The 25,963-nt window shown below is 34.3% G+C and overlaps 5 protein-coding genes across 8 annotated transcripts; 3 read left to right on the top strand and 2 right to left on the bottom strand.

The window, feature by feature from the left end:
- The first annotated feature begins 313 nt into the window (after positions 1–313).
- Positions 314–17,621, top strand: LOC126780226 (integrator complex subunit 2). 2 transcript variants are annotated; one of them, XR_007670463.1, is made up of 8 exons: positions 314–757; positions 851–1,224; positions 1,338–1,522; positions 1,592–1,940; positions 2,018–2,090; positions 2,200–2,383; positions 2,457–4,943; positions 17,491–17,621. XR_007670463.1 is itself a non-coding variant. In XM_050504515.1 (7 exons), exons 1-7 carry the CDS (start codon positions 468–470, stop codon positions 4,374–4,376), a joined length of 3,375 nt encoding a protein of 1,124 aa, XP_050360472.1. In that variant the 5' UTR covers positions 314–467; the 3' UTR covers positions 4,377–5,136. The 2 variants fall into 2 exon arrangements, 1 of the variants encoding a protein (XP_050360472.1); XM_050504515.1 differs by lacking the exon at positions 17,491–17,621 and having other exon boundaries at positions 2,457–5,136.
- LOC126780277 (anaphase-promoting complex subunit 5) lies at positions 5,164–13,673 on the bottom strand. Of its 2 annotated transcripts, none has more exons than XM_050504603.1 (13): positions 13,327–13,673; positions 13,178–13,254; positions 12,889–13,105; positions 12,641–12,774; positions 12,265–12,377; positions 11,930–12,089; positions 11,612–11,799; positions 11,168–11,396; positions 10,904–11,054; positions 10,322–10,504; positions 6,209–6,643; positions 5,379–5,539; positions 5,164–5,297 (listed from the first exon to the last, which is right to left on the bottom strand). In XM_050504603.1, exons 1-13 carry the CDS (start codon positions 13,454–13,456, stop codon positions 5,178–5,180), a joined length of 2,298 nt encoding a protein of 765 aa, XP_050360560.1. In that variant the 5' UTR covers positions 13,457–13,673; the 3' UTR covers positions 5,164–5,177. The 2 variants fall into 2 exon arrangements, with proteins under 2 accessions (XP_050360560.1, XP_050360564.1); XM_050504607.1 differs by having other exon boundaries at positions 11,930–12,086.
- On the top strand, positions 14,105–16,840 carry LOC126780355 (frizzled-7). The gene is made up of 2 exons (XM_050504782.1): positions 14,105–15,431; positions 15,517–16,840. Exons 1-2 carry the CDS (start codon positions 14,249–14,251, stop codon positions 16,032–16,034), a joined length of 1,701 nt encoding a protein of 566 aa, XP_050360739.1. The 5' UTR covers positions 14,105–14,248; the 3' UTR covers positions 16,035–16,840.
- Positions 17,622–17,988: 367 nt separating the features above from the next.
- LOC126780500 (protein transport protein Sec61 subunit beta) lies at positions 17,989–18,768 on the bottom strand. The gene is made up of 3 exons (XM_050505057.1): positions 18,601–18,768; positions 18,323–18,525; positions 17,989–18,239 (listed from the first exon to the last, which is right to left on the bottom strand). Exons 1-3 carry the CDS (start codon positions 18,601–18,603, stop codon positions 18,152–18,154), a joined length of 294 nt encoding a protein of 97 aa, XP_050361014.1. The 5' UTR covers positions 18,604–18,768; the 3' UTR covers positions 17,989–18,151.
- Positions 18,769–19,343: 575 nt separating this feature from the next.
- On the top strand, positions 19,344–24,065 carry LOC126780348 (2',5'-phosphodiesterase 12). Of its 2 annotated transcripts, XM_050504767.1 has the most exons (9): positions 19,609–19,727; positions 19,903–20,100; positions 20,181–20,304; positions 20,403–20,542; positions 21,520–21,682; positions 22,229–22,517; positions 22,954–23,074; positions 23,574–23,725; positions 23,933–24,065. In XM_050504767.1, exons 2-9 carry the CDS (start codon positions 20,073–20,075, stop codon positions 24,038–24,040), a joined length of 1,125 nt encoding a protein of 374 aa, XP_050360724.1. In that variant the 5' UTR covers positions 19,609–19,727; positions 19,903–20,072; the 3' UTR covers positions 24,041–24,065. The 2 variants fall into 2 exon arrangements, with proteins under 2 accessions (XP_050360715.1, XP_050360724.1); XM_050504758.1 differs by having other exon boundaries at positions 19,344–20,100.
- Positions 24,066–25,963: the final 1,898 nt, after the last annotated feature.

The following is a 25,963-nucleotide window of genomic DNA, read 5'->3' as shown; positions in this document are numbered from 1 at the left end:
TATTACAGTTTATGTCACTGACGCCACTACCCAAGACGATAGACAATATTACATCCAGACTAAAGACGCGATGAATTTAAAAATATATTACTTATGTATTTTGGTCTTGGATTATAGAATTTTGATAATGGAAAGATAAAATTTGTGTTTTTGTTTTAAGGGACTGATCTGAAACGGATCACATCCAATAGGATGGCTTATTTACCTTCTGCCCACTGTAACAAATAAAAAAAATTTTGCCAATAGACAATATTGTAAAATGTCAAAAATCATTTAAGCTCTGACGTATTTTATGAAATTGACATGACATACATATAATAATAAAATTGTTTTATGTTTTGTTGTTTAATATCGTGAATTGAACAAATTTACAAAATGAGATTTTAAAAAGAATTAAGATGACAAGACTTTTTTGTAGTGACAATTTGTAATAATTTCTGTTCTGTCATTTTTAAAACGACGTAACAATGGAAACCGTTTTTATGAAACCAGTGCAACCACACGTGTTTAAAGCTTTGAAAGATGTTGATATACCGACTTTGGTTAAGTGCTCCTCTGATGAAATAAGACCTATAATACCATGTCTTGTTCGTATGGCTCTGATAGCTCCACTGGACGTAACAAAATACTGTGCGGAGGCAAAGAAAGACATACTGACTCTGTTATCAGGCATTGACTTGGTAAATTTTATAGTGTCTCTCCTCTCCATCGAATTTCATGCACTTGAAGTAGATCTAAAAAAAGAACAGCAAATGCGGTAAGCTGATTGAATAAAACTGAAATAATGGTTACAAAATTTTATATTGAAAAATAAATTAAGAATGGTTGAAACATTTATAATTCTTTTCAGACAAAAAAGTGGTTCACAAAGTACAGAATCTTTTTTAATTCAAAATATTGTTAATGGCATAGCAAATGATTTTGAGCAGTCAGACTCAGCAAGGAGAGTTCGTCTTGTTCTGTCGGAGTTGTTACAAATGCAAGCACAATTATCTGAGTATAACCAAAATAAAAACTCTAATGTTGAATCTTCTGTGAAGCCATCAGAACTCTTTGATAATGAAGTTTACCTTGAAGAAATTACAGATGTCATTTGTATTAGTCTTGCAGAATTGCCAAATTTGCTGAATATTTGTGAAATTGTTGAAGTTTTATTATATGTTAATAAAGGCCCTATAATTATTTCTTGGGTTGTAGCAAATATGCCAGATACTTTACTAGAAGGTAAGTAAGCAAAGGTTTAAATAAAGGTTTTCATTATGACAGCACAAGGATACATCCTAATAAAAACCATTTGTTAACATTAAAATTATTTACAAATTATAATTATATTTTAGTGGCTGACTCACTTGTGATTAATGCTGAGAGAAGTGAGGAAGGTGGTATTCGAGCCAAGGCTCTTTCTACATTATGTGATGCCTGTCCATATATTGCTGCAGCTGTAAGAGCAAAAGCCGTTTCTTCTTCACGATTACCATCTTTAGTAATCAATCTAACTTTAACCCATCATTCAGAAGACCTGGTAATATTAATAACAATTAAATTTAATTTGGTAAAAAAGTTAAATGTCTAAATGTCTTGCTTTTTTTAGGTTTCTTTTATATCTGGACTTTTATTAGGTTCAGACCAAACTTCGAGAGCATGGTTTGCAACATTTTTGCGTAATTCTCATAAGAGGGGAAAAGGTGATGGTAACACCACATTGGTGAAATTACGTCAAGAATTGTTAAATAGACTTAAAGAAGCAGCTGCCGGAGTAGATGCTTCTGCCTTACTGAGATTGTATTGTGCTCTCAGAGGCATAGCAGGAATTAAATTTCAAGATGATGAAGTATCTGGATTATTAAGATTAGTCACCCAAAAGCCTCCTCCAACTCCTGCGGGAGTACGATTTGTTTCTTTAAGTCTTTGTATGATTTTGGCTTGTCCATCTCTTATGGGTTAGTATGTTGTTTCAATACTACATAAATTTTAAATGTTTCATTTTGCTAATAACACAGTTTTATACATGTTACAGCTGCTCCTGAACATGAAAAAAAGGCTATTGAGTGGGTACAATGGCTTGTTAAAGAGGAAGCATATTTTGAAAGGTGCTTCCTTTTTTATATATTTCTGCTATTATGTTGTTAACATTTTACAACCAAGATCGAGTCAATATTTTAATTATTTGGAATAAAAAATATATATTGTAATTTTCAGTAATTCTGGAGTTACTGCTTCGTTTGGAGAAATGTTACTTTTGATTGCAATTCATTTTCACTCTGGACAATTAGCAGCTGTAGGTGAATTGGTATGTGCAACTCTTGGAATGCGTGTGCCCGTTCGCCCTAATGGTTTAGCTCGTATAAAACAAGCATTTACGCAAGAAATATTTACAGAACAGGTATAAAAAACTAAAACATAATGGAGTATATTTAAAGTTTCAATCACAATCAAATATTATTCAATTATTTCAGGTTGTAACTGCACATGCTGTAAAAGTACCAGTTACGGCTAATTTAAACAGTAATATCTCCGGATATTTGCCTGTGCATTGCATCCACCAATTGCTTAAATCTCGAGCCTTTTCTAAACACAAAGTGCCCATAAAGAACTGGATATACAGTCAAATTTGTAATTGTATAGCTCCTCTACATCCCGTTATGCCGGCACTTGTAGAAGTTTATGTTAACTCTATTCTTGTTATTAATAACAAAGGAACCAATGAATACTTTAATAAGCCTATAACAGAAGAAGAAATTCGAAGAGTATTTAGAAATTCAATTTTTGGTGTTAACTTTGATTCCCATAATAAGCAATTTACCCCTATGGAGACTGATGGAGAATTATCTGTTGAAATAAATATAGAAAAACCAACATTAGCATCACAATTGTTACTGATATATTATCTTCTGCTTTATGAGGATGTAAGATTAGCAAACTCTGCAACGCTTATTGCTAATGGTAGAAGAATAAAAAGTTATTCAACTGCTTTTCTTTCTGAATTGCCTATTAAATATTTATTGCATCAAGCTCAAAAAGATCAGATGAGCTATGGTGGGCTTTTCAGTCCATTACTTCGTTTGTTGGCTACACACTTTCCACAACTATCTCTTGTGGACGACTGGATGGATGACCAAGTTTTTGGAGATACATGTCGTCATCAAATTGCCATAAACATTTCAGATACATCAATAGATGAAGCATTTCAATGCATAGAGGAAAATCCGTACAAAACAGGAAAAATCCTAAAAGCTATGCTTAATAAAAATCCTACCGATATTTGGCCATTTGCAGAAATATTTGTCAGATATATAAGAAGTGTGCTTGGTGATCAAGTTCCAAGACATATTCAGGAATTATACCGTGAGGTTTGGCTTAGACTCAACACAGTTTTACCAAGGTGCTTATGGATTATGACTATCAATGCATTGCTTGATATCAATAATGGCAATATAAAAAATGTTACAATAACACAAGAAAATGTTTTGGTAGACCCTTTGCAAGTTTTACGTTGCGACATTAGAGTATTTAGATGTGGACCTATATTAAAAATAATACTCCGAATTTTAGAGGCAAGTTTAGCAGCTTCTAGAAGTCAATTAAGTCGTCATTTATTGGACAAGCCACTTCTTGAAAAAAGTGGTCAACTAACCTCAGATTCGGAAAGAGAAGAGTTAAAAAATGCTCTAGTCGCTGCCCAGGAAAGTGCTGCACTTCAAATTTTATTAGAAGCCTGCTTAGAAACAGATGAAGACCAAACTAAGCCAGAACTTATGTGGTCATTAAGAGAGGTCAGAAGCATAATTTGTTCTTTTTTACATCAAATATTTATAGCAGAACCATCATTGGCCAAACTCGTACATTTTCAAGGATACCCACGAGAATTAATACAAGTTACAGTACAAGGTATACCCTCTATGCACATTTGCCTTGACTTCATACCAGAATTGTTAAGTCAAGCTTCACTTGAAAAGCAAATATTTGCAGTGGATTTAGTGTCACATTTGTCAATACAGTATGCATTACCAAAAGCGATGTCAATTGCAAGATTATGTGTGAACACGCTTTCTACACTGCTATCTGTCTTGCCGAGTGATTTGCGTCTCGAACTATTCCAGCCGGTTTTAAAATCATTTGTTAGAATTTGTACAGCATTCCCTTCCCTCCTAGAAGATATCACATCCTTATTACTGCAACTGGGAAGAATATGTGAATCTCAAGTTTCATTGGGTCACTGTTGGAATGACACGAACATATTAGGCGAAGGTGCTTACGTAGCTTCTGACGTTCAAAGTGACAGCAAAGTTTTAGTAGCAGAAGTCCTATGTCGAGACATTAAAGTAACTATGTCAGAAATAATACAGAAGGCTCTTTTAAACGATAAGCTTTATTAGAAGTATTGCAAGATCCTATTATATTAGTATGAAATTAACTATATATTGAAATGATTATTCTGTTAATATAATCATCATAGAAGGGTAATATTTTATAAAAGTTAGTTTTAAAGACATAGATCCCCCATAGTATATACCTAATTATGTTTACGGTAGAATTTTGGTTGTTATTGTGCAAAATATAACGTAAACATTAAATCAATATAAATATGTAGTTTTCTTGGTTGTAATTAGCAGAAAATTAATATTTTTTATGGCATTTTCTGAAAACAAAATATTTAATAATAGCTATTACTTTATGTTTTAAAAATTTACGTTTCTTTTTTTAAACATATAATTTAAATGTTTGTAAATTTAAAAAGTAGTTATACTTTCTTTAAAATCTAATAGATGATATTTATTCAAACAATAATTCTTATAAGCGACAAACAGCAAACAGGGTAAGTACCACCCACTCATCAGATATTCTACCGCAAAACAGTACTTAATATTGTTGTGTTCCGGTTTAATGGGTGAGTGAGCCAGTGTAATTACAGGCACAAGGGACATAAAATCTTAGTTCCCAATGTTGGTGGTGCATTGGACATGTAAGCGATGGTTGACATTTCTTAAAATGCCAATGTCTAAGGGCGTTGGTGACCACTTACCATCAGGTGGCCTATATGCTCGTCCGCCTTCCTATTCTATAAAAAAAAAAAAGACTGCATGTTCGAAATAAAACTAATAACATAATTTTCTACTTTAACAATTTTTTGATAAATAATAATTAAGGAATATAAAGAGAAGCCAATGTTCAATACTTTAATAAACAATATGTAACATATTCATGGGCTCTACTGGATTTTGTGTTTCAAGCTGTCTGTACATCCAAGCACACTGATTGCGAGCTACTGTATTTCCAATATCATTATAGAGTTGAGCCTGAAATTTATAATGTTTATTTTATAATCTATAATAGTAAATACACATAAAAGAATTAAGTAGTTTTATCTTTATAACTACCTGTAAGTACCACGTATGTAGGAGACGCGCTTGTGCCCCAACTTTAGCGAAGTTCTCCTTAACCGTATCAAGTGCGTCACAGCACGCTTGCAGCACGTGCGTGCGCGCCTCGCCGGCCGGCGGCGCCGTGGCTACGCGGCACTTGGTGTACAGCAGCAGACCTACACACAGACAAAACATAAAAAAATATATATATACAAAAGTGACTGGCTCCTCCTTTTTGAGAAGCTTTAAATTAAAAATCTCCACGCTGATCCAATGTGGAATGATAAATACAAGTGTGGAAGATTTACATTCGACGCATGTAGGTTTTCTCAAGATGGTTACTGTCACCGCCGAGCGTGAGATAAATTATAAACATAATTCATACATGTAATTTCAGCGGTGATTACTTGGGGTTTGATGCCTCAACCATCGATTAAGATTTACGGGTTCACCACGGCCATGTGGGCTCCAAAAACAATAATTATTAATATTGTAGGCATCCGGAAATTTATACTACATTCACACTGCTTTATTTTCGCTAAACCGAGTTCTCTGCTGTAAATCAGCAGCACGGTACATAATACGCGAAAAAATTTAAACGTGATGACGACATACTCATTAGTTTTAAATTTAATAATCCATCTATTAAACTATTACTAAGTATATCTCAAAACAGTCTTTAATCTGCCCAAACATAAACAATAACTCCATAAATAAAATTGATTAATATTATTATCATCAACGGCATACTCGAGAACCGAATAATAGACGATTACTACGCACAATGCTAATAATTTTAAATTTACATAAACGATATTAGTGAAAATATGTAATAAGAAAGATACCTCTGCCCATATCGTAAGCGCTTCCGTGTTCCATAACAAGGGGTAATACTTTTCTCACAAGAAGCAAGGCGTTTTTCGTACATCCCATATGAAGTTGCACATTGGCTATATGCATTTCTGCCGTAGCGGCGAGAAAATGTAAATTGTATTTCCTTGCCAGCGACAAGGCTTCGTTCAACAGCATGATGTTCGTGGAACGAACGCTGCTAAAAGTATGCTGCACTTCAGACATCATTATCATCGCTTTTATTCGCAGAGACATGTAATGCAAACTATCGTCCTCTGTTTTGCAGTAATCTAAAATGTCGTGGAGAGTCTCTAGGGAACCTGTTGCATCTCCTTTTAAGAAGTACATCTCCGCTCTCAATAGCTGACTTTCCCATCGATCATAAGATGCTAGCTGTCGTATACTTTGATCTGCCTCTTCCCATTTATCTGAAAAATAGTTCAATAATAATTTTTTTTGCCAGATACTCGATACGATGAACTCGACTGGCGAATGTTATGTATTCGTCAAATATGTTTCGGCATCAGGATTCGATTTAGTAAAGCTTTGGGCAGTTAATGTGTAAATGCCAAAATTCTTGACCTAAATATTTTCATACAGTATCTTTTTACCCTTTTATAGAACAAATTTAAATATCTAGTAATAAAATTTTCCTCGGATAGTTAGTTAAAATCCCTGGTTGGGACGAAAAATGCACTAACGAAGTTAAAAAATGAATTGAGCTAAAAAATATATTTTTGAATTTCGCCGTAGTTGGTATCGAAACTTTGGACATAAAATTATTAAACTGGATAATATTTAAGTAGAATAGTCAATCAATCAATCAATCAATCAACAGCCAATCGTTGTCCACTGCTGAACATAGGCCTCTCCCAAGGTGCGCCAAAGCTCCCTGTCCTCCGCCTTCCGCATCCAGTTGGTGCCCGCCACCTTCTTAAGGTCGTCGGTCCACCTGGCTGGAGGGCGCCCTACGCTGCGCTTGCCGATTCGCGGTCTCCACTCTAGGACTCGTCTGCTCCAACGGCCATCGGTTCTACGACATACCAGCCCGCTGCCACTTTAGCCTGCTAATTTTGCAAGCTATGTCGGTGACTCCGGTTCTTTTCCGGATAATCTCATTTCTGATCTTATCCTTCAAAGATACTCCGAGCATAGCTCGCTCCATAGCACGCTGAGCGACTTTGAATTTGTGGACTAGTCCCGCAGTTAGTGTCCGCGTTTCGGCACCGTACCGTTGTCATGGCAGGTAAGACGCATTGGTTGAAGACTTTCGTCTTCAAAACATTGCGGTATAGACGACGACGACTTGACGAAGGTTGCCAAATGCTGCCCATCCCAAGCGAATTCTTCGATCGGGCTTCCTTCTCGAAGTTGTTCCTACCGACTTGTATTATCTGTCCTAGGTAGGTATATTCACTAACAACTTCGAGAGGTTTCCCCTCGACGTATATCGGTCCCGGTACGACATGCCTATTGAACATGACCTTGGTCTTGTCCAAGTTTATACCGAGACCGACACACCGGGAAGACTCGCCTATGCTACGCAGCATTTCGGTGAGTTGTTCCAGCGACTCTGCTATGATGACGATATCGTCGGCAAATCGAAGGTGTGAGATGTACTCGCCGTTTACATTGACTCCATACCTAGTCCAATCCAGCGTCAGGTGAACAGTTTCGGAGATATTACATCCACCTGTCTCACCCCTCTGCGCAGTTGGATCGCCTTCGTCTTACAGTCCTGGATGTGGACAGTCATTGTAGCGGCGTTGTACAGACATCTCAGTACCTCGATATATCTCCAGTCGATATGACATCTCTGCAATGAGTCGAGCACTGCCCAGGTTTCGATGGAGTCGAAGGCTTTCTCGTAGTCCACAAATGCCATACACAGCGGCTGATTGTACTCTTCGGTCTTCTGCACAATCTGTCGAACAGTATGGATGTGGTCCACGGTGCTGTAGCCTGATCGAAAGCCGCCTTGCTCTGGGGGCTGGAACTCGTCAAGTCGTCTGACGAGACGGTTCGTGACGACTCTTGAGAACAGCTTATACACGTGACTCAGGAGGGAGATTGGTCTGTAGTTTTTCAAGAGGGTTTTATCACCTTTCTTGAAAAACAGTACCACCTCACTCCCGCTCCACGTTTCCGGGGTCTTGCCATGTTGGATGATGGAATTAAAGAGGCTTGCTAGCTCTTTCAGGACCGGAGTCCCGCCTGCCTTAAGCAACTCTGTTGTGCTTCCGTCATTTCCCGGAGCTTTGTTGTTTTTAAGCTGTTCTAGAGCCGCCCTAATCTCGCCTTGGTCAACGACCGGGAACTCCTCGGAGCAATGGCGCATAAGAGGGGCGCGCTGGTCATCAATGCTGATTTCCACGGGTTTATCCGATTTTGAAGAGAACAACTGCCCATAAAACCTCTCTACTTCTCCGACAATCTCAGGCCTAGAGGTAACGACCCCGCCATTTTCAGTTTTAGTTTTTGTCAGACGCGGCCTCCCAAACTTGCGAGCGAACACTTTCGATCCCCGATTTTGCTCAATCGCAGCCTTGATGGCACGGGTATTGGAGCGCCGGAGATCGCGTCGCGTCAGCGTTTTTATTGTTCGGTTTAAGGCCTTATCTGACAAAAACGATGGTAGTTCTCGTCGTTTTCTCATGAGCTCGAGTGTCTCAGCAGAGAGTTTTGGTGCGTTGTCTCTTCTCTGTGGCGGAAAACACTTGCGGGATGTGTTTTGCAGTATTTTGACCAGCGTGTCGGTTTTCTCATCAATGCTGCTTACGGTTTCCAAAAAAGAGGTGAATTGATTTTGAAGTTCCATTTGGAACTTTTCGGAGCCTTGAGCAGCTTGGAGCATGGTAGGTCGGAGAGAAGACCTCATCATTCTCGATCTTTCGGCTTTGAAGTCGATATTTAGAGTGCCTCGAACCAAGCGGTGATCACTTCCGGTATTAAACCTGTTGATCACCGAAACATCTCTAAATATGTGCCTTTTATTCGAAATGATAAAATCTATCTCGTTCCTTGTCACGTTATCGGGGCTTCCCCAGGTCCACCTCCTGTGAGGCTTCTTTTGAAAGAAAGAATTCATCAAAAAGAGCCCCTGCGCTTCGAGAAAGTTTACCAGCATTTGCCCCCTGTGATTTCTGCAGCCCAAGCCATAAGGTCCGACTTTCGATTCACCGCTATCTTGTACTCCCACTTTAGCATTAAAGTCTCCCATAACAACATTGTAGTGGGCCTTCGAGGTGTCGTTGAGGGCCTTTGCGATGTCCTCGTACATCGCTTCGACCACATCATCAGAGTATGTCGAAGTTGGCGCATATACCTGTACGACCTTCAGGGAGTACCTGTCGGAAAGTTTTAGGACAAGGTATGCTACCCGGTTCGACACACTACTGATTTCCACAATGCTGCTAATGAGATCCTTTTTGACTAGAAAATCGACACCACCCTGGGAGAGGTTATCACCTTCGCGGAAGTAGAGTAAGTTACCGGACTCTAGAGTTATCGTGTCCTCCCCGTCTTCGGACTTCAGATAACCCCAGTATATGCCAGTTTATATGACTTAACTCTACTTCTAATTCGGCGAGGTGATGGTCCAGCCTCATCGAGCGTCCATTGTACGTTGCCATGTGAAGTCGTTTTATATGGTAGCCTGCCGTGAACCGGTGATTCTTAGCACCCCCTGCCCTGCCGATACCGCGACCTTGGTCGGGCCTAGCGGGCTTGCCGGTAACTGGGGGCCTTTTTTTGGGCGCATCTGCCATTAAGGAAGGTTTGCCCATACTCGCCGCGCTGGGCAGGCGTGTTGGCAAGCGCAGTATGGGGGGTAAGATGTTTATGGGGGGGGACGCTGCTGCCCATCTTCCCTTTTCCCCGTCCCTCAGTCGCCTCTTATGACACCCACGGGATGAGATTGGGGGAGTACTATTCTAAGCCGGTACTCCACGGTGGTATGGTATAGTAGAATAGTATTACATTATAAATAAAGATATTATATTAATTAAGAGCTGCTTGTAGAGCAAAATAACGTAAATATAAGGTTTGTTTATGTATAGTGTAATCTATAATCGGAGCACACAAGCGATGGTATGCAAGTGGCGTACCCGCTCGCAGCGCGGCGGCGGCCCGGCAGGTGGCGGCGGCGGCGAGCACCTGCGGCGCCACGAACAGCGAGGCCAGCGCCGCCGCCAGCGCGCCGCGCCCGCGCCAGCCCGCCGCGCACAGCGCGCCCGCCGCCGCCGCGCCGCCCTCCGACTGCCACACGCTGCCGTTGCCCACGTTGCACTCTGAACAGACGACGGTTATTCCTTTAATGACTATTTTGTATTGAATTTCAACTATTTTCCCACAAAGTTTGGAACGCTTTTGAGAAGATACTACACTTGAGTTACATTGGTTGCTGATTAATACATAATAAAATAAAAAGTTAATTATATAAATAAAAACAAAATAAATTAAATTTGTCAATAATGGTTATTTAGAAACTATGTCACTCGTATAATTTACGTTGAGGTAATTGATAAAACTTGGGTCTAAACCATGGATATTCGAGAACCAAATATTCAATCGAAATCATGTAAAGTTGTTCTCGAAGGATAATGATGATTAATAAAATATATTTATTATAATCATATACTTTAGTACTTAATTATATAAAAGAAGAATAAAAACAATAAAAATCTTACTTGTATTCAAATTTAAGAGTAACTGACAATTTATTGATGCCATTTCGGTTTTTCCATAGAGACCCCACAGTGCGGCTGTGTTCGCTAGACCCGCCATAGTTAAATCGGTCATAGAATGGCGATAATTAATGAAATCACCTTTGGTAATAATCTGTAAGCGACAAATTATTTTTTATCATCATTAAGATTTAATTTAAAATATTGGTTACACCTTACACAACTAAAATACCCTTGAAACCTAAGAAAAAGAAAAGAAGTTTTCACCTGGAAGACTTCGGCAGGCTTGACGGCATTAACGGCTGCGTGTTGCGCCATGAGCTGCATGGCGGAGGCATCAGCGCGTGGAGGGCGAGGAACGCGCGACAAGAGCGCGGCGCGACGCGCCCGTCCGCCGGCCAGCGAGCCCCACGCGGCTGCGTGAGCCAAGCACGCGCTATCCGCCGCCTCCTGTGCAGTCGCCAGCGCCTCACGAACGCCTTCCATTGCCACCGACCTGAGCGGGAAGTGATAATATACCATATTATTATTATTATGAAAACCAAATCTCCTAATACAACTTTAGAGCTAAGTTTCTAGTACAAAACTATTACGATGTTCAAAATTCTAAGTGATTCGAAATTATAAATAAGAACTAACCAGTAAAAAATCTATGAAACATAATTAATCACTTTAAAAAATATTGATAATATATTATTAAGTATTACTTACTTATGACCAAATTGTGTATGCATTGCTGCTCTATTTAGTGCTGCGTAGCGGAAGTTCTTATTTCTATCATTTATCATGCTTCCATTTCCACACATATTAAAGACAGCACGATCAAAACAGTTATATAGGGAATCTTGAGCACCACAAAACTCTTTCATCCTTATACAATTTAAAAAGCTAAGGAAATGCTGAAATAATGAATAATTCTTTTATTCCATATTAAATATAAAAATAAAACACATATTACAAAAACCAACGATCCAGCCTTTTTTTAATTAAAGAAATATAAAATAGGTATATTTCATTTTATCTACTTACAATATCTGGATATTCAGGTATATCATTCATTATCTGCATAATAACTTTTTGAAGCTGTTTCGCCGGCATTGCTTTTTTTTCATTTATTTGCATTAAATTAGCTTGTTGAGCTGTGAAGAGTTCTGCTTGTTTTCTAGACCACTGACATTCTTCAAAACTGCTATTAAATATATTATTATAGTAAAATAGTAATTTGCGCTTCACAAAAAAAATTAAATTATAAAATTAAACAATTTAAAGTAATCTTGTTACTAATAAAGAAAAAATCGTAACAATAAAATATTACTTGTTCTCTCGCCAGCACTCTCTAATTAAATATCTTATTAATTACTAACTTATCCCTCTCAATAATGTTCATTTTCATAAGCAATTCTTGAGGTTTTGATTCCTCTGGTATAACTGGAGATGTGGCTGTCCCTACTGTTGGCACCTCTACATTGTTGAGTTTCTAAAATTTATAACAAAATACTCATTCTAAAAGTCTTTTAACTTTTTATTTTGCTTAATAATACCAATTAAAATAATAACACTTATTTAATTATATTGTCAGTTTATATTCTTTAGTCAGTCAGTATGCCTTACATGAAATTAATATTTTTTAAGAGATTTATGATTTTCCTATTTCTTAGAATACAATATAATGATATAATTCCTAGGAAGGTTTATACATTAATTCTAGTATAAATAGTTGATTTAAATGATTAGACTAACCTCTTTACTTAAAGATCTCATCATTAATCCAGGTCTTCCTTTTTGATAATAAACACAAAAGGATTTATACAGTGAAGCAACTTGAACAAAAGTAAGCTTATTCAAGTACAACATTATCCTACGTAGGTAGAAACCTATAAGAAAAGTTTTTTGGTATAAATTCATATATTATTCATAATATTTATTTAAAGAATAGAATTGAATAAGTAGTGATGAAATAGAATAGTGACAAATTAACAACAACATACCTAAAACACTGCATCTTGTTATGACACAAGGAATTGTTTCACTTTGTTCAATCATTAACTTATCAATGGTTGAAGTAACACAATCCATAAGAGCATTAATTCCATTAACATATATATTTTGGAGCCGGACACAAAAATTCTGAAGATGAACACTTAATAAGTTGTATCTTCCATCAGTCAGAAGTGCTTCCAACTCCTTAAATTCCATATCAGGGCACTAAAAATTGTTTTTAATTAAAATTTGTCTTTCTTCCTTGTACAATACTTGACTTTTGAAAAAATATTTTACCTGAATTAATTTAAGTGCCAGAATGCAAAAATCTTTTCGATATTTAGGCGCCATTGTGCAGTCGATCATATCTTTTGCTAAAAATATATTCAGTAAAGTACTAGTCTAAAGGTAAAACTTAAAAGTTACAAATTTGAAATGATTCATACCCTCCATTTTTAGTAATCCATATTCTCTAATGAAAGCAACGACAGCAATTTTGTGAGGTGTTATATTGTCCACATTACCTTTGATATTTATTAATTTTATAAAATCAATATTTTCATTTCCTAAATCCATAATGTAAAGTGAAAAATATAATATAATAGCTTTTTTTCGTTCTTTCTTTCTACTAGTTGAAGAATCAAAGTATGGATCGATCTTGGTATTTTAACCTTTAGGTTCACTCAAAAAACGAATGTACCTTAGCAATAAGCAGTAATTATTAATACATTTATTATTTTTAATTCGATAACCATTTAAAACTCTACGTTTCAATTCAAATATTTGCCATAATATTGTGACATTTGATTTTGATGTCATGACAGATAACTTATGTAACTAGCTTATATTATCTATGTATTTTACATAAAGCTATAGACAACACCCATCAATAACTAAAATTTAAGCAACTGCCCCAGAATGTTTTGTAATATTACGATGTATAGGAATTGAATAATTTACATCTGCAATAAAAAATATATAATGTGCTTAACAAGTTTACTTTTGGGTTTGTCTTTTATGTATCACGTAAAAAAAATTAAAATACCAAACTTATTTAACCAGTATCTTAATAAAACTTATAAATAAAATTTATTAAATCCTTATAGTTTTTGCAAAAATAAACCAAAACATATTTCCTTGTTTTAAATTTGTACAACTTCTGTTGAAAATAACCTTAATTCATTTTTCCTCTATGTCAAATGTAAACTTTTAAACGAGTTGAATCGGAAATATGGCCTCTGTATTCAGATTTTTGTTTTTAAAATAACATGGCCTTTTGATCTTGTTTTCACGAGCTTAATATTAAAACATGATAGTTTTCGTACTTTTATAAAAAAAAAATATTAGTTTTACGTTGACTTTTATAAAATGGGAAGAGTTTTCGTTTTATATATTAGTGCATTGTTTCAGTTGTTTATATTAGTTAAAGGTTCAAGTGTGACGGTTTACCAAGGCGATAGTTTACCACAACATGGACGATGTGAACCGATCACAATACAATTTTGTCAACAGTTAAGATATAATCAAACAATTTTTCCGAACTTGCTTAACCACGCCAAACAAGAAGATGCTGGCCTTGATGTCCATCAATACACACCACTTGTAAAAGTTAACTGTTCACCTGATCTAAAATTCTTTTTATGTTCGGTGTATGCTCCTGTTTGTACTATTTTAAATGAAACAATACCGCCTTGTCGTCATTTGTGTGAATCGGCTAGACATAACTGCGAGGAACTATTAACACATTTTGGATTGAATTGGCCAAAAGATTTGGACTGTTTAAGGTTCCCAGTCGTAACTGATGAAAATGTTGTTTGTGTAGGAGATAATAATGTTACTCATGAATCTAGAAAGACTTCTGTGTCTAAACTTCCTAAGGTTGACTATAAAACTAACTATGAAAGAGATCCCACAAAATTGCATGGAGCCAAAAACATAGGTTTTGTTTGCCCTGTGCAATTTAAAATACCGGAAAGTTTAGACTTAGAATACTCTCTAAAAGTTGGGGATAAAACTGAATACAATTGTGGAGCTCCTTGCAATGGAATGTTTTTCAGTGAAGATGAAAAAATATTCGCCAGATTATGGATTGGTATTTGGGCTACACTGTGTGCAATAAGTTGTTTATTTACTGTTATGACATTTTTAATAGATACAGACCGATTTCGATATCCAGAGAGGCCAATAATTTTCCTATCAGTTTGCTATCTTATGGTTGCTGCTGCATATGTGATGGGCTGGAGTGCTAAAGACAGTGTTTGTTGTCAAGGTCCATTTCCTTCAACCATTAGTGGTACAAGATTACCAAATGTCTCCGTTATCACTCAAGGAACTAAACATGAACCATGTACAATTCTTTTCATGGTAGTTTATTTCTTTAGTATGGCTTCAAGTATCTGGTGGGTAATATTAACTCTTACATGGTTTCTGGCTGCGGGTCTCAAATGGGGACATGAAGCTATTGAAGCAAACTCACAGTATTTTCATTTGGCTGCTTGGGCAGTACCCGCCATCAAAACAATATCAATTTTAGCTATGGGCAAAGTGGATGGTAAGTTCTGGTGTGTCATCACAGTTGAAAGTAAACAAATACTATTTATTTCCTAAAAATAATTTAAATATATTTTTATTTGCAGGTGATATTTTGTCAGGGGTGTGTTATGTGGGACTGTGGGATGCTGAAGCTCTTAGAGGATTTGTGTTAGCGCCATTATGTGCATATTTAGTTTTGGGCACAATATTTTTGTTTGCTGGTTTTGTTTCACTTTTCCGAATAAGAACTGTTATGAAACATGATGGAACCAAAACTGACAAACTAGAAAAATTAATGATAAGAATTGGTATTTTTGGAGTACTATACACAGTTCCAGCTCTTATAGTAATTGCTTGTTTATTTTATGAACAAGCTCATTTTGATAGTTGGATGGGAACTTGGCATCGTGATATGTGCTCTACTCCACTATACTCCATACCATGTCCATTTACACATCAAGAAACTGAAAGACCTAAATTTGAAATGTTTATGATAAAGTATCTTATGACAATGATTGTTGGAATCACATCAAGTTTTTGGATTTGGTCTGGAAAGACTTTAGTATCTTGGCACCAGTTTTTCGATAGAATAAAAGGCAGAAGAACTGAAGCATATGTATGATAAATAATGATTCTTCATTGGTTTTAAAGAAAGTTTTAAAACATTTAATTGCAAATGTTGACTACAATTATTAAGTATAATACATTCTATACATAAAATAATGAAGATAGCAATTATTAAAACCAATGCAACTTACATATTGACAAAGAAAGAAACTTTTCAGGTTTAGCTTCTTTTAACTTTCTAGTAATAAAAGAAATCTCAAGATTGTCAAGGCTGATAGTGTAAATATGTTCATGAACTCCTAGTTGTATAAAAGCTAATTTTAATATGTTTTTGGTTGAGAAATCTGAATACATAATTATTAACTCCAGGAATATAAAGCTATATCTTTACATTTCAAACATACATCTTAAAATAAAAATATTTATGTGTCTATTAAAACTATGTATTGCTAGTTGAAGTTCTATAATTCTTACATATCATTTTTTTTGTCAATCAATATGATAATCATGTGTTCGAGTTTTGAAATAGTATTAATAATCATGATTTTTTAATTACTTTATGCTCGCCATATTCTTTACATTAATTATACAAAACATGGAAAGGTTGAATTTTATAAAAAGTTTTTGAAATAAATAAGGTAAATAAATAAGCACAAATTCTGATTGGTAAATTTGTAAAACTAATTAAGCTTAAGCCATATGTGTTATAACTTTAATGATATATGTACTTAAATCTCAAATTTAATAATAAGGCTGATAATGTATATACACCGAAATGAACTCTTAGATTGTTATAATAGTAACAAGTAGCACTATGCCTCATAGATGTAAGTGTTTAATAAACAGTATTTTTATACATAATATTAGTTTTTTTTTGTTTAATAAAAAAAATATAGATGCAATGTTAATAATAATAAATAAGAGTAGGTTTTATTATGTAAAATAAAAAACAGATATGTTAAAGGACACCCATTTGGAACATAATTTCTTTTATCTTCTACCAGTAATAGACTAACAATTAAACTTATATAAAATTTAAATTTTTAATTAAAAAAATTATAAATTATTTAAAAATAATGAAATATTTGTTGGGTATTTGTGTAGAACTGTACAGTTGTCTGCTGCACGTATAGTGTGCTAAATTATAAATTAAAACAATTATACTATTACAAGTCGGAGGTATTTGTCACAATCAACAGACTGAGATAAGGCAACCTATGTCTACATCATTTTTTAAGTTGAAAAGTAAACTGAATTTAAATATTTTGTTATAAAATAGACAAAATGTTTCCCACAATAACACAATTTAATCTTTTATAATATTATTTATGGTTACTTATGGTTACTTACTGGTGGTAGGGCTTTGTGCAAGCCCGTCTGGGTAGGTACCACCCACTCATCAGATATTCTACCGCAAAACAGCAATACTTGATATTGTTGTGTTCCGGTTTGAAGTGTGAGTGAGCCAGTGTAATTACAGGCACAAGGGACATAAAATCTTAGTTCCTAAGGTTGGTGGCGCATTGGATATGTAAGCGATGGTTGACATTTCTTACAATGCCAATGTCTAAGAGCGTTGGTGACCACTTACCATCAGGTGGCCCATATGCTCATCCGCCTTCCTATTCTATAAAAAAAAAAAAAAAATGCAAACGTGAGTTTGTTATGCTTTGCACATTTGAACAACTTAACCAATCATCAAGAAATTTTGCATACATGCTGGCGGGGTTGCAGAGAAAGACATAAGGTACTTAACACCTGCCCCCTCCTAGTCTTACACACAAAACTAAAAGGGAGCTTTTAATATAAAGTATAGTTACTTATGTATTTTGTGAAAAAAACTACTTTTATGCTACATGACTAAATCAGTAGGGTTTTTGGGATAATTTAATATTTAGTAGATATGAATATGTATTTTCTTTTTTTTTTTAAATAATTCATATTAAATTAGTATTTGTCTCTTAATAGGTAGGGTTAGGTTATCTACATTGCACCTGTAATAAAACAAAAATTGAAATACTTAAAATTTATAATAAAGAACAAAATAATTTATTCAAATTTAAAACTAGATACTTTCATGTATAATAAAAGCACTTCTCATAACATATTCTTTCACTCTCTTATTATAGAATTATAATTAATTGTTTATTACATAAACTCAACACAGCTTATTTAAGCTCTTGTGTATTTTCCCCAAATATGCAACATAAATACAGATGCAATGAACAACAGAGACATAACCAATACTGGAACTGGACCCCTGAAAATAAAACCATTTATTAGGCCTTATTGTCTGTATACAAAAAAGTTATAATAAAATATAAATATCATCCTGTTACTTACACTTTGACGCCGGGAGAATCATCAGTGTAGAAACGCCACATTCCACCGGATCCAGCGCCAGTGGTACGATTTCGGGCCGCTGTAGTGGTTGTAGTGGACTTACGTTGCCTCACAGTACCACCACTGGAAGATCGAGGAGCTGCGCTTGCCTTGCTCGGAGAACGACTTCCTGATCCCACCGATGTAGAACTTGGTGCGGCTGGCTAAAATTAATTATTTCAATATGAAAACAATATTTTTATTAAGTTTTTAAATTAAGCTTATCTTAATTTATTTACCATTTTGAAGTTTAAACTAGTGAATAATAAAACTTTTCACAATAATCTAGGAATCTAGTTTTATGTCGACTACAATGCAATGTAAAAGTCAGGCCTTACGGAAATAATAAATGCCACTAAGTTCGAGTTGGCGATCAACTCTGCAACGCGTATAATGAAGTTGACACGTCGACGTCGTGTGGTAATGTTGCCAAATTAATGTCGCAATGTACAAAAAATTAATAGAATAAATATATATTTTTATTAAATTAATTATGTACATCACCGCTTTTGAGACTAGTAAACCACTTTCAGCTTATTAACCTTAATAACATAGATAGCTCCGCTTTACGTTACTCAAAAAGTTTTTCGGTTATGACGATGATGATTTCTTCCGAAGTAATTTTTTTCGTTCTAAATTATAAATTGCAATGCTATATGATATTTTCATCTTACTAAAAGTGGCATACAAAACTTGTTAAAAAAAGTCAATTTAATTAATTTGCTATTATAATACATAATTTGATTTTACTACGGGTAAGACTGTTTTCTTTGTAAAATCGGATTAACAATTACTAAAAAGTTCAGATGTGTTTGAAATCGATTCTTTATTAAATAAATGAATAAATAATGTCCCCCGGACTGATTTTGGCCACGGCGGACAATGTCAAGATTAACGAACAGAGCAGGACAAAATAGTGCACAAGTTTGTGGTCTAACACAGATGTACTCTTTTTAATTTTGACAGCAGCACTGACACTGAAGATGATGACTGTCACTATCAGTTGTCACTTGTAATTGACATCCTGATTCCTGATACATGGATTACATATTATAGTGCTAAAATTTGCCAGAATAGCATGGTTAAAAAGTGCATTTGTTTATTTCGTTCGTTTAATTCTTTTTTTTCGATTTCTAAAAGTAACAATATGAATCAAAATAAGTGCTACTTTAGGTATATTAAAAATGACGGCAAAGTCGATATTTCATTTCTTTTAAATAATAAAGATAATGTACGACAGTTTAACCTGAGTAGAAAATCTTCAGAAACTTTGGAAACGTTATGTATTCGTATTGCTACAAACGTACAAAAGGTTATTAATAAGAAATCAAAGAATAAAGGCCTCAATAAAGATCAAGAAATAGAGGTAAACATTTATGATAATAAAAAGAATCCAATTTCTAAAGATGCGACCTGTTCTGACCTATTTTCTTATCAAGAACCGATTTTAAAAATTTCGGAGAATTTTTATGATATTGTTCTAAATGCACCATGGGTTATTCATTTTAATTTACCAAAAATTATATTAATGGGATTTCCAGTTTTTCCGGAAAATTTCGAAACTCATTATACAGATATTGAACTCAGCATTTTTAATTGGTACCGAGGTAAAGCATACAATGAAAAAGGAAATGAAGTGAGTGATATACATATTGAATGGGAATTTATTACTAACAGCTTCTATTATACACCAACAAAAGAAGATGTTGGTATGAAATTAAAACTGGCATGTACACCAGGTAATATTTAATTATGTATAAAAGATATGTTTTTAATTTTTGCCAAAACTAGATATAAATGTTATACATATATTTTACAGTAAATACAAGTAATACAGGACCTATAGTGGAAAGTGTCACTAAAACTAGTGTGGAAGCTGGACCTGGCCCTTGTCCATTTGAAAGTCGACAAGTTTTCACAGTAAATAAATTAAAAGAGAAGAGGTAATTTAAATGATTTGTAATTTAAAATAACCATTTTTAATTATGTTTCTGTAAGTGTGAAGTATTATAAGTATATAATAAGTAAAAATCTTTTTCAGTTTTCGCTGTGTTTCATATAACATTTTAGCAGATTTATATTGTGACTCTGACTTCAGCCGAACTGTTTTACACCCATATTGCCCACCATATGCTTTACAAATTGACTATAGAAAACAGCTTATCTTAAAAGAGTTAATAGGTAAGTTAAATAGTAAGAAGTGGACATCAACAATCAATAAATCATATGAAGTTAACTCAAACAAATTTTTTAAAGAAAGAGCTAAAGAAAAATATATTGAATTCAATCATATTAAAAAATTGTTCTATTTGGTAATATATATAAACCTAAATAACCTGCATTAATATTAAGCCATTCAATTTAAGAAGAAGTAAAGATAAACAAACCTTAGATTTACATATAATATATTAAATTTGCTAATACAGTAGAACCTCGATTATCTAAGTGGGACAGAGACTGGTTTGGATATTCAAAATATTGATTTTGTTTTGAGACGAGATCAACAAGACCTTTCTAAATAAAAGCGATATATACAAATATATTAAAAATTTACATACATATTAATGTTGAAATGCTTTTTATATATTTTTTACAAATATTCAATTTTGAAGCACTTAATACCCATAGCCGTCTTGAACCATTTGAGACCTGTCTCAAAAGCGGCAAGTGCCTCCGCATACAAAGATTTATGCCAACATTCAAATAATTGAGCTTTTTCAGTTAATTGAGAATTTGGATAAACTATGTTATCATTTGGATAATCCAGGTTCTCCTGTGACTGCTATACCCTACAAACTATTCTTGATCAATATTTATTTATTAATGTTACAACACTATTTAATGACACTATTTATATCCTTATCTCAATTCAATGTCAAAGTTGTTTGTCTTCACTCCTTCAATTGTAATAATAGGTTATAGGCAATTGTGGTTAATGCTTGCAATGTACATATTTTTTTACTTTTTTTACATAGTTATTAGCAATGAAAACACAAAAGTTGTTGTTTAGCAATTAAATTAAACAAAAGCACAGACACTTAGTCCGTGGACATTAAACGAAAATAATAAACTTTCTTAAAGCAGTAAAATAATGCAAAACATCATTTTCTTGTAAAGATGTGATTGTATTGAAGTTTGAATTTTGATTATATTTTTAGGTTATAATGCTGATATAATTTGTCTTCAAGAAGTAGATTTAAAAGTTTTTAATAGCACTTTAAAACCATTATTGTGGTGTGAGGGATTAGAAGGATTGTTTTATAAAAAAGGGAAGGCTGTTGCTGAAGGTTTGGCATGCTTCTATAGAAAAGACCGATTCAAGTAATTTTTTATTTATGTAATACTTTACTACTACTATTGCATTTCAATAGAGATTACAAGAAAGTACTAACCTATGATCAACCTATGATTTAAAACTTAGAATTACTAGATATATATGTGGACTATAAAGTAAAATACTAAATTATACATAATATGTAATACAAAAACAGATTATAACTAGTAAAGAGATGTTTTATAAATGTAAAGCTCCATACACACATATTGTGTATGGAGCTAAGTATTATTAATAAAGTGCTATTATATCCATTTACTGGGAATCCAAAGCAGTCAAACAAAAAGTCTAACTATATTTAAAGTATCTGTTCCTACTAAAGATGCTTATAATAAAAATGAAAGGCACAATTATTTGCATTGATAAAATTTCATCATAGCAAGCTTGAAGAAGTTGACATGAAATACAATAATTAATATTATAATATTTAAAGTAATTATTTCTTGCAATTTTGATTAGATTGAGCCCCGCACTAACTTATTGCTATACACTGGTTTTTATTCAAAAAATTAAATGACTTTGTAATTTTTCAGGCTTATAGGTGAAAACAATATATTTTTAGCAACAGCCCTAAAAACTGAAACATGTTTAAAAGGAATCTGGGAAGGAATTAAAGACAATGGACCTTTATTGGAGAGAATATTGGATAGATCAACTGTAGCAAGTGCATCTATATTTCAATCTATTGAAAATCCAGATGAAATTATTTTAGTTGGCAATACACATTTATATTTTCATCCTGATGCAGATCATATAAGATTACTTCAGGGTGGAATTATTATATACTGGTTGGGAGATTTACAGAAAAAATTAAAAGAACAGGTATATTTGTTACAGTAAGGTTGAAATTTCATGTCTTATTTATAGTCTGAAAAACAAAACAGCTTCAACACATTTATGATTTGATTAATATGAATTTATCTGTGAATGTGAAACATTGCATATGAAGTTTTGTGTTGCCCAAATTAAGTCAATTTTGTGTCAGATTATGAATAAATTGGTTTATACATGTACTCCTAGGGGTTAATGTTTTGTACCAATTGTATATCTGTCAAATTCAAAAAATGTCTTAAAACAATTCTTAGCATTTTCATAATAAGTCTATAATACTACCAGGTCTTACTTACCCTTTTTTTTAAATATTCTGTTTTGTTTATATTTATCAGAGGAAAGCAATCAATAGAAAAGGTTCCTTATTTATGGATACAATTATATACAATTTCATTACATTCATTGTTCTATTACCTTTCTTTTTTAGTATCCAGAAAAAAGGATCAGTCTCATTTTAAGTGGTGATTTTAATAGTGTTCCATCGTGTGGCATTTATCAATTGTACACAACGGGTGAGGCACCTAGCAATTTACCTGACTGGAAATCAAGTAAGATTTTAATATACTACCTAATTACAAGGTTAATGCTCTGCCTGCATTCTTAATGCCTTTAGAATATGACATTTTATAAAAGTATTCTGCAAGATTATATTAATTAATAATAGCAAAACAATCACATGAATAAATTTGAAAGGTATAACATGTACCTTTTAAAGTTTAAGAAAGTAAGGGTCAAACCTATGCAAAATTAAATTATAAAAAGTTAGGTATTCTTTATCATTTTAGTAACTAAATAACGCAATGCTCTAGTACTAGTAAATTTATGGGTAAAGCAAATTTTGAATTAGTTATCTACACATTAAAACAATATAAACTTTATCATCTTTAAAACATGCAACACTGGCAACACTTCATGATGCTAACAATAACTCATGTCATAAAATTCTACTAAATTTAAATTTTCATTATGTAGTTAAGATATTAAAATTTTATAAATATTAGATTTACAGATTTTATATATAATAAATTAATTAAATAATCATTTCAGATTCAAAGGAAACCATTACGGGATTAAGTTTGTCACAAGAAATTTTACTGGATAGTGCTTGTGGAACACCTCAGTACACAAATTTTACTGACGGTTTTGCTGATTGCTTGGATTATATTTTTTATGAAAAGAACAATTTGAAAGTAGAACAGGTTTGTCAAATATTTACCCCGTAAATATTATCTTACATATCTAACATATATAATATAATTTAAAAAAAACTATTGTACTAATCATTTCTTTTTAAATGCGTTACATTCAATTTGATTGTTAAACGAAAAAACAAATATGCAGAGAGTTAAAGTCAACATAATTTGTAAAAATGAAAAAGTATTAATGAATGTTTTTTTTTTTTGTAGGTCATACCATTTCCCAGTATAGAAGAGCTGAAGACACATACTGCATTACCTAGCATTGTTTTCCCATCAGATCATATTTCTATTGTAGCAGACTTACAATTTATGTAGAATATAAATATATTTTAATGTACACAACTACAATTTTTTTTACTTTATGTCACTATACATATGATAAAAAGACAAAACAATGGCATAGAGGTTTTGTTTTATAGAATAAAAGTACATATTTGTCAAAAAACAAAAGAGTAATTTCATTTAAAATTAGTTACAATTAGCAATAGTTTTTTTTTCATATATACCGGGAAAGCAAATGACTCCTCTCCACCAGATGGTAAGTGGTAGTGGAGTCCAAACGCGATAATAGCCAGTACAGTCGGGAAGAATGTTCTGTACTAGCCGCCCCCGTTTTGTCGGCCCGCATGAAGCCGCTTCACGCCTCCTTTGAAGGAACCCAAGTTGTAAGAGTGGAACACGTGTGGTGGTAAAGAATTCAATTTTTTAGTGGTGTGACAAAGAAAAGAGTTGCCAAATTTCTTCGTCCGCGATGGAATTGATGTTACAGCTTAACGGTAACATCGAGAGCCAGCACGCGTAGACTTGTGAAGGAAAGGGGAAGCAGGAATAGGAGAAAATAATTCCTCAGAGCACTCGCCGTGATACATTCTATAGAAAGCACTTAGCGCTACTATCTCTCGACGTTTGTAAAGGCTCGAGGGTGTTAGCCACTTTTACGTCGATCAATCAATCTGCCGACTGATAGTGCCAAACGCGACGTTTGCATACTGCTGGTGGCGGCAGCTTGACTTACTTGTTGTAAGAAACAACATTGCTGGCCATGCTGTCTCAAGATGGTGGTTGAAGCGTTGAGGTTAGTGTGGAGGCCACGGATGATAGCGAACTCGACCTCAAACAGCGTAGGTGTGGTGTAGGTTATTTCTTACATGACGCGCTACCATAATAGACAGTAAATAAAGGACGTGAAGTGAGCGGCGCTTTGCCGCGACAAAGACGATCAAAGTTTGGAGGTGTGTTTCCCCAAAAAAAAAAACCGCCTAAAGGGAAAATGCACTGATCCGGACGGAAAGGCCCCCAACCCCCCCGGATGTGACCGCCGGCACCCAACCGGCACGACGGTCCACACCGAGATTATGCGTAGCATGATGAGGCTGCCACGCGAGCTGATTACGAACGCTTTGGCCCCTGTCTATGCCACTGGCGGCCAGTGGAACAACCGTTTCTACGGGTGTCTCTGTCCGGCAGGTCAATATAATGTCCACCGGCATTGGTTCAACAGCTGTCTCCACTGGACCATTGGTCACAGCATCCCCGAGCGCGCATTGGCGCGACATATAATGATATGTCGCGCCAATGCGCGCTCGGGCTCTGGCTGTACGCCGGCTGATTTCGAAACGCGGCAACAAGCAGCCACTTCATGAGACATCCTACCACCAGATGAGCAGGTGGTCGCTCAGATATCCCTAAGTCGCCTCTTACGACACCCATGGGAGAGAGAAGGAATTGTATTCTTTCTCCGTCACTGCACGAATCAAATGTATGTAGTATGTCTTGAATTATAATTTTCAGATGATCTTTTCGTAAAAGAGTAATAGATTTTTGATTTTGGTTTATTAGTGCCATTAATTTAGTACTAGTACCTCTATACCTTTGATACCTGCTAAAATTAAAAAAATATATTGATTGTTTTACCTGAGAATTTCCTACTTCTAACCTTTAAATGCCAATAAAAAGATTCTTAACACTTTAAACTCAAAATGTGTATTGTTTTAAATACTTATGACAAATGTCCCAGAGTTAGCGCCATTGTCGAAAGCTAGTATATATTTTTTATAAGAATAAGTAATAATAATTTAGAAAAAAATGCTGAAATATCAATAATAAGGTAATAAGCCATAACCTAATTATTGTTATTTGAGTATTGTGACTCGGCCCCATATTTGAAATAATTACCTACAAGCGCACGGTACGTAAACAAAATTTTAATTTCATAATTCTTTCTAGATCTGATTGTAA

The sequence above is a fragment of the Nymphalis io genome, chromosome 3, assembly GCF_905147045.1.
Source record: "Nymphalis io chromosome 3, ilAglIoxx1.1, whole genome shotgun sequence".
NCBI classification, from domain to species: domain Eukaryota; kingdom Metazoa; phylum Arthropoda; class Insecta; order Lepidoptera; family Nymphalidae; genus Nymphalis; species Nymphalis io.
The sequence above is the reverse complement of the archived record's forward strand: the minus strand, read 5'-3'. Positions and strand labels throughout refer to the sequence as shown.

Coding starts and splice junctions, on each gene's coding strand:
- LOC126780226 (XM_050504515.1), top strand. CDS start 468: ATGGAAACCGTTTTTATGAAACCAGTGCAACCACACGTGTTTAAAGCT. Junction 758..850: donor AAAAAAGAACAGCAAATGCG/GTAAGCTGATTG, acceptor AATTCTTTTCAG/ACAAAAAAGTGGTTCACAAA. Junction 2,384..2,456: donor AAGAAATATTTACAGAACAG/GTATAAAAAACT, acceptor CAATTATTTCAG/GTTGTAACTGCACATGCTGT.
- LOC126780277 (XM_050504603.1), bottom strand. CDS start 13,456: ATGGATTTAGGAAATGAAAATATTGATTTTATAAAATTAATAAATATC. Junction 11,800..11,929: donor TACCTGAATATCCAGATATT/GTAAGTAGATAA, acceptor TCATTATTTCAG/CATTTCCTTAGCTTTTTAAA. Junction 5,540..6,208: donor CGCTTACGATATGGGCAGAG/GTATCTTTCTTA, acceptor GTCTGTGTGTAG/GTCTGCTGCTGTACACCAAG.
- LOC126780355 (XM_050504782.1), top strand. CDS start 14,249: ATGGGAAGAGTTTTCGTTTTATATATTAGTGCATTGTTTCAGTTGTTT. Junction 15,432..15,516: donor AGCTATGGGCAAAGTGGATG/GTAAGTTCTGGT, acceptor TTTTATTTGCAG/GTGATATTTTGTCAGGGGTG.
- LOC126780500 (XM_050505057.1), bottom strand. Junction 18,240..18,322: donor GATTCTCCCGGCGTCAAAGT/GTAAGTAACAGG, acceptor TTTTATTTTCAG/GGGTCCAGTTCCAGTATTGG.
- LOC126780348 (XM_050504758.1), top strand. CDS start 19,440: ATGGTTAAAAAGTGCATTTGTTTATTTCGTTCGTTTAATTCTTTTTTT. Junction 20,101..20,180: donor AAAACTGGCATGTACACCAG/GTAATATTTAAT, acceptor TATATTTTACAG/TAAATACAAGTAATACAGGA. Junction 22,518..22,953: donor AGAAAAAATTAAAAGAACAG/GTATATTTGTTA, acceptor TTTCTTTTTTAG/TATCCAGAAAAAAGGATCAG.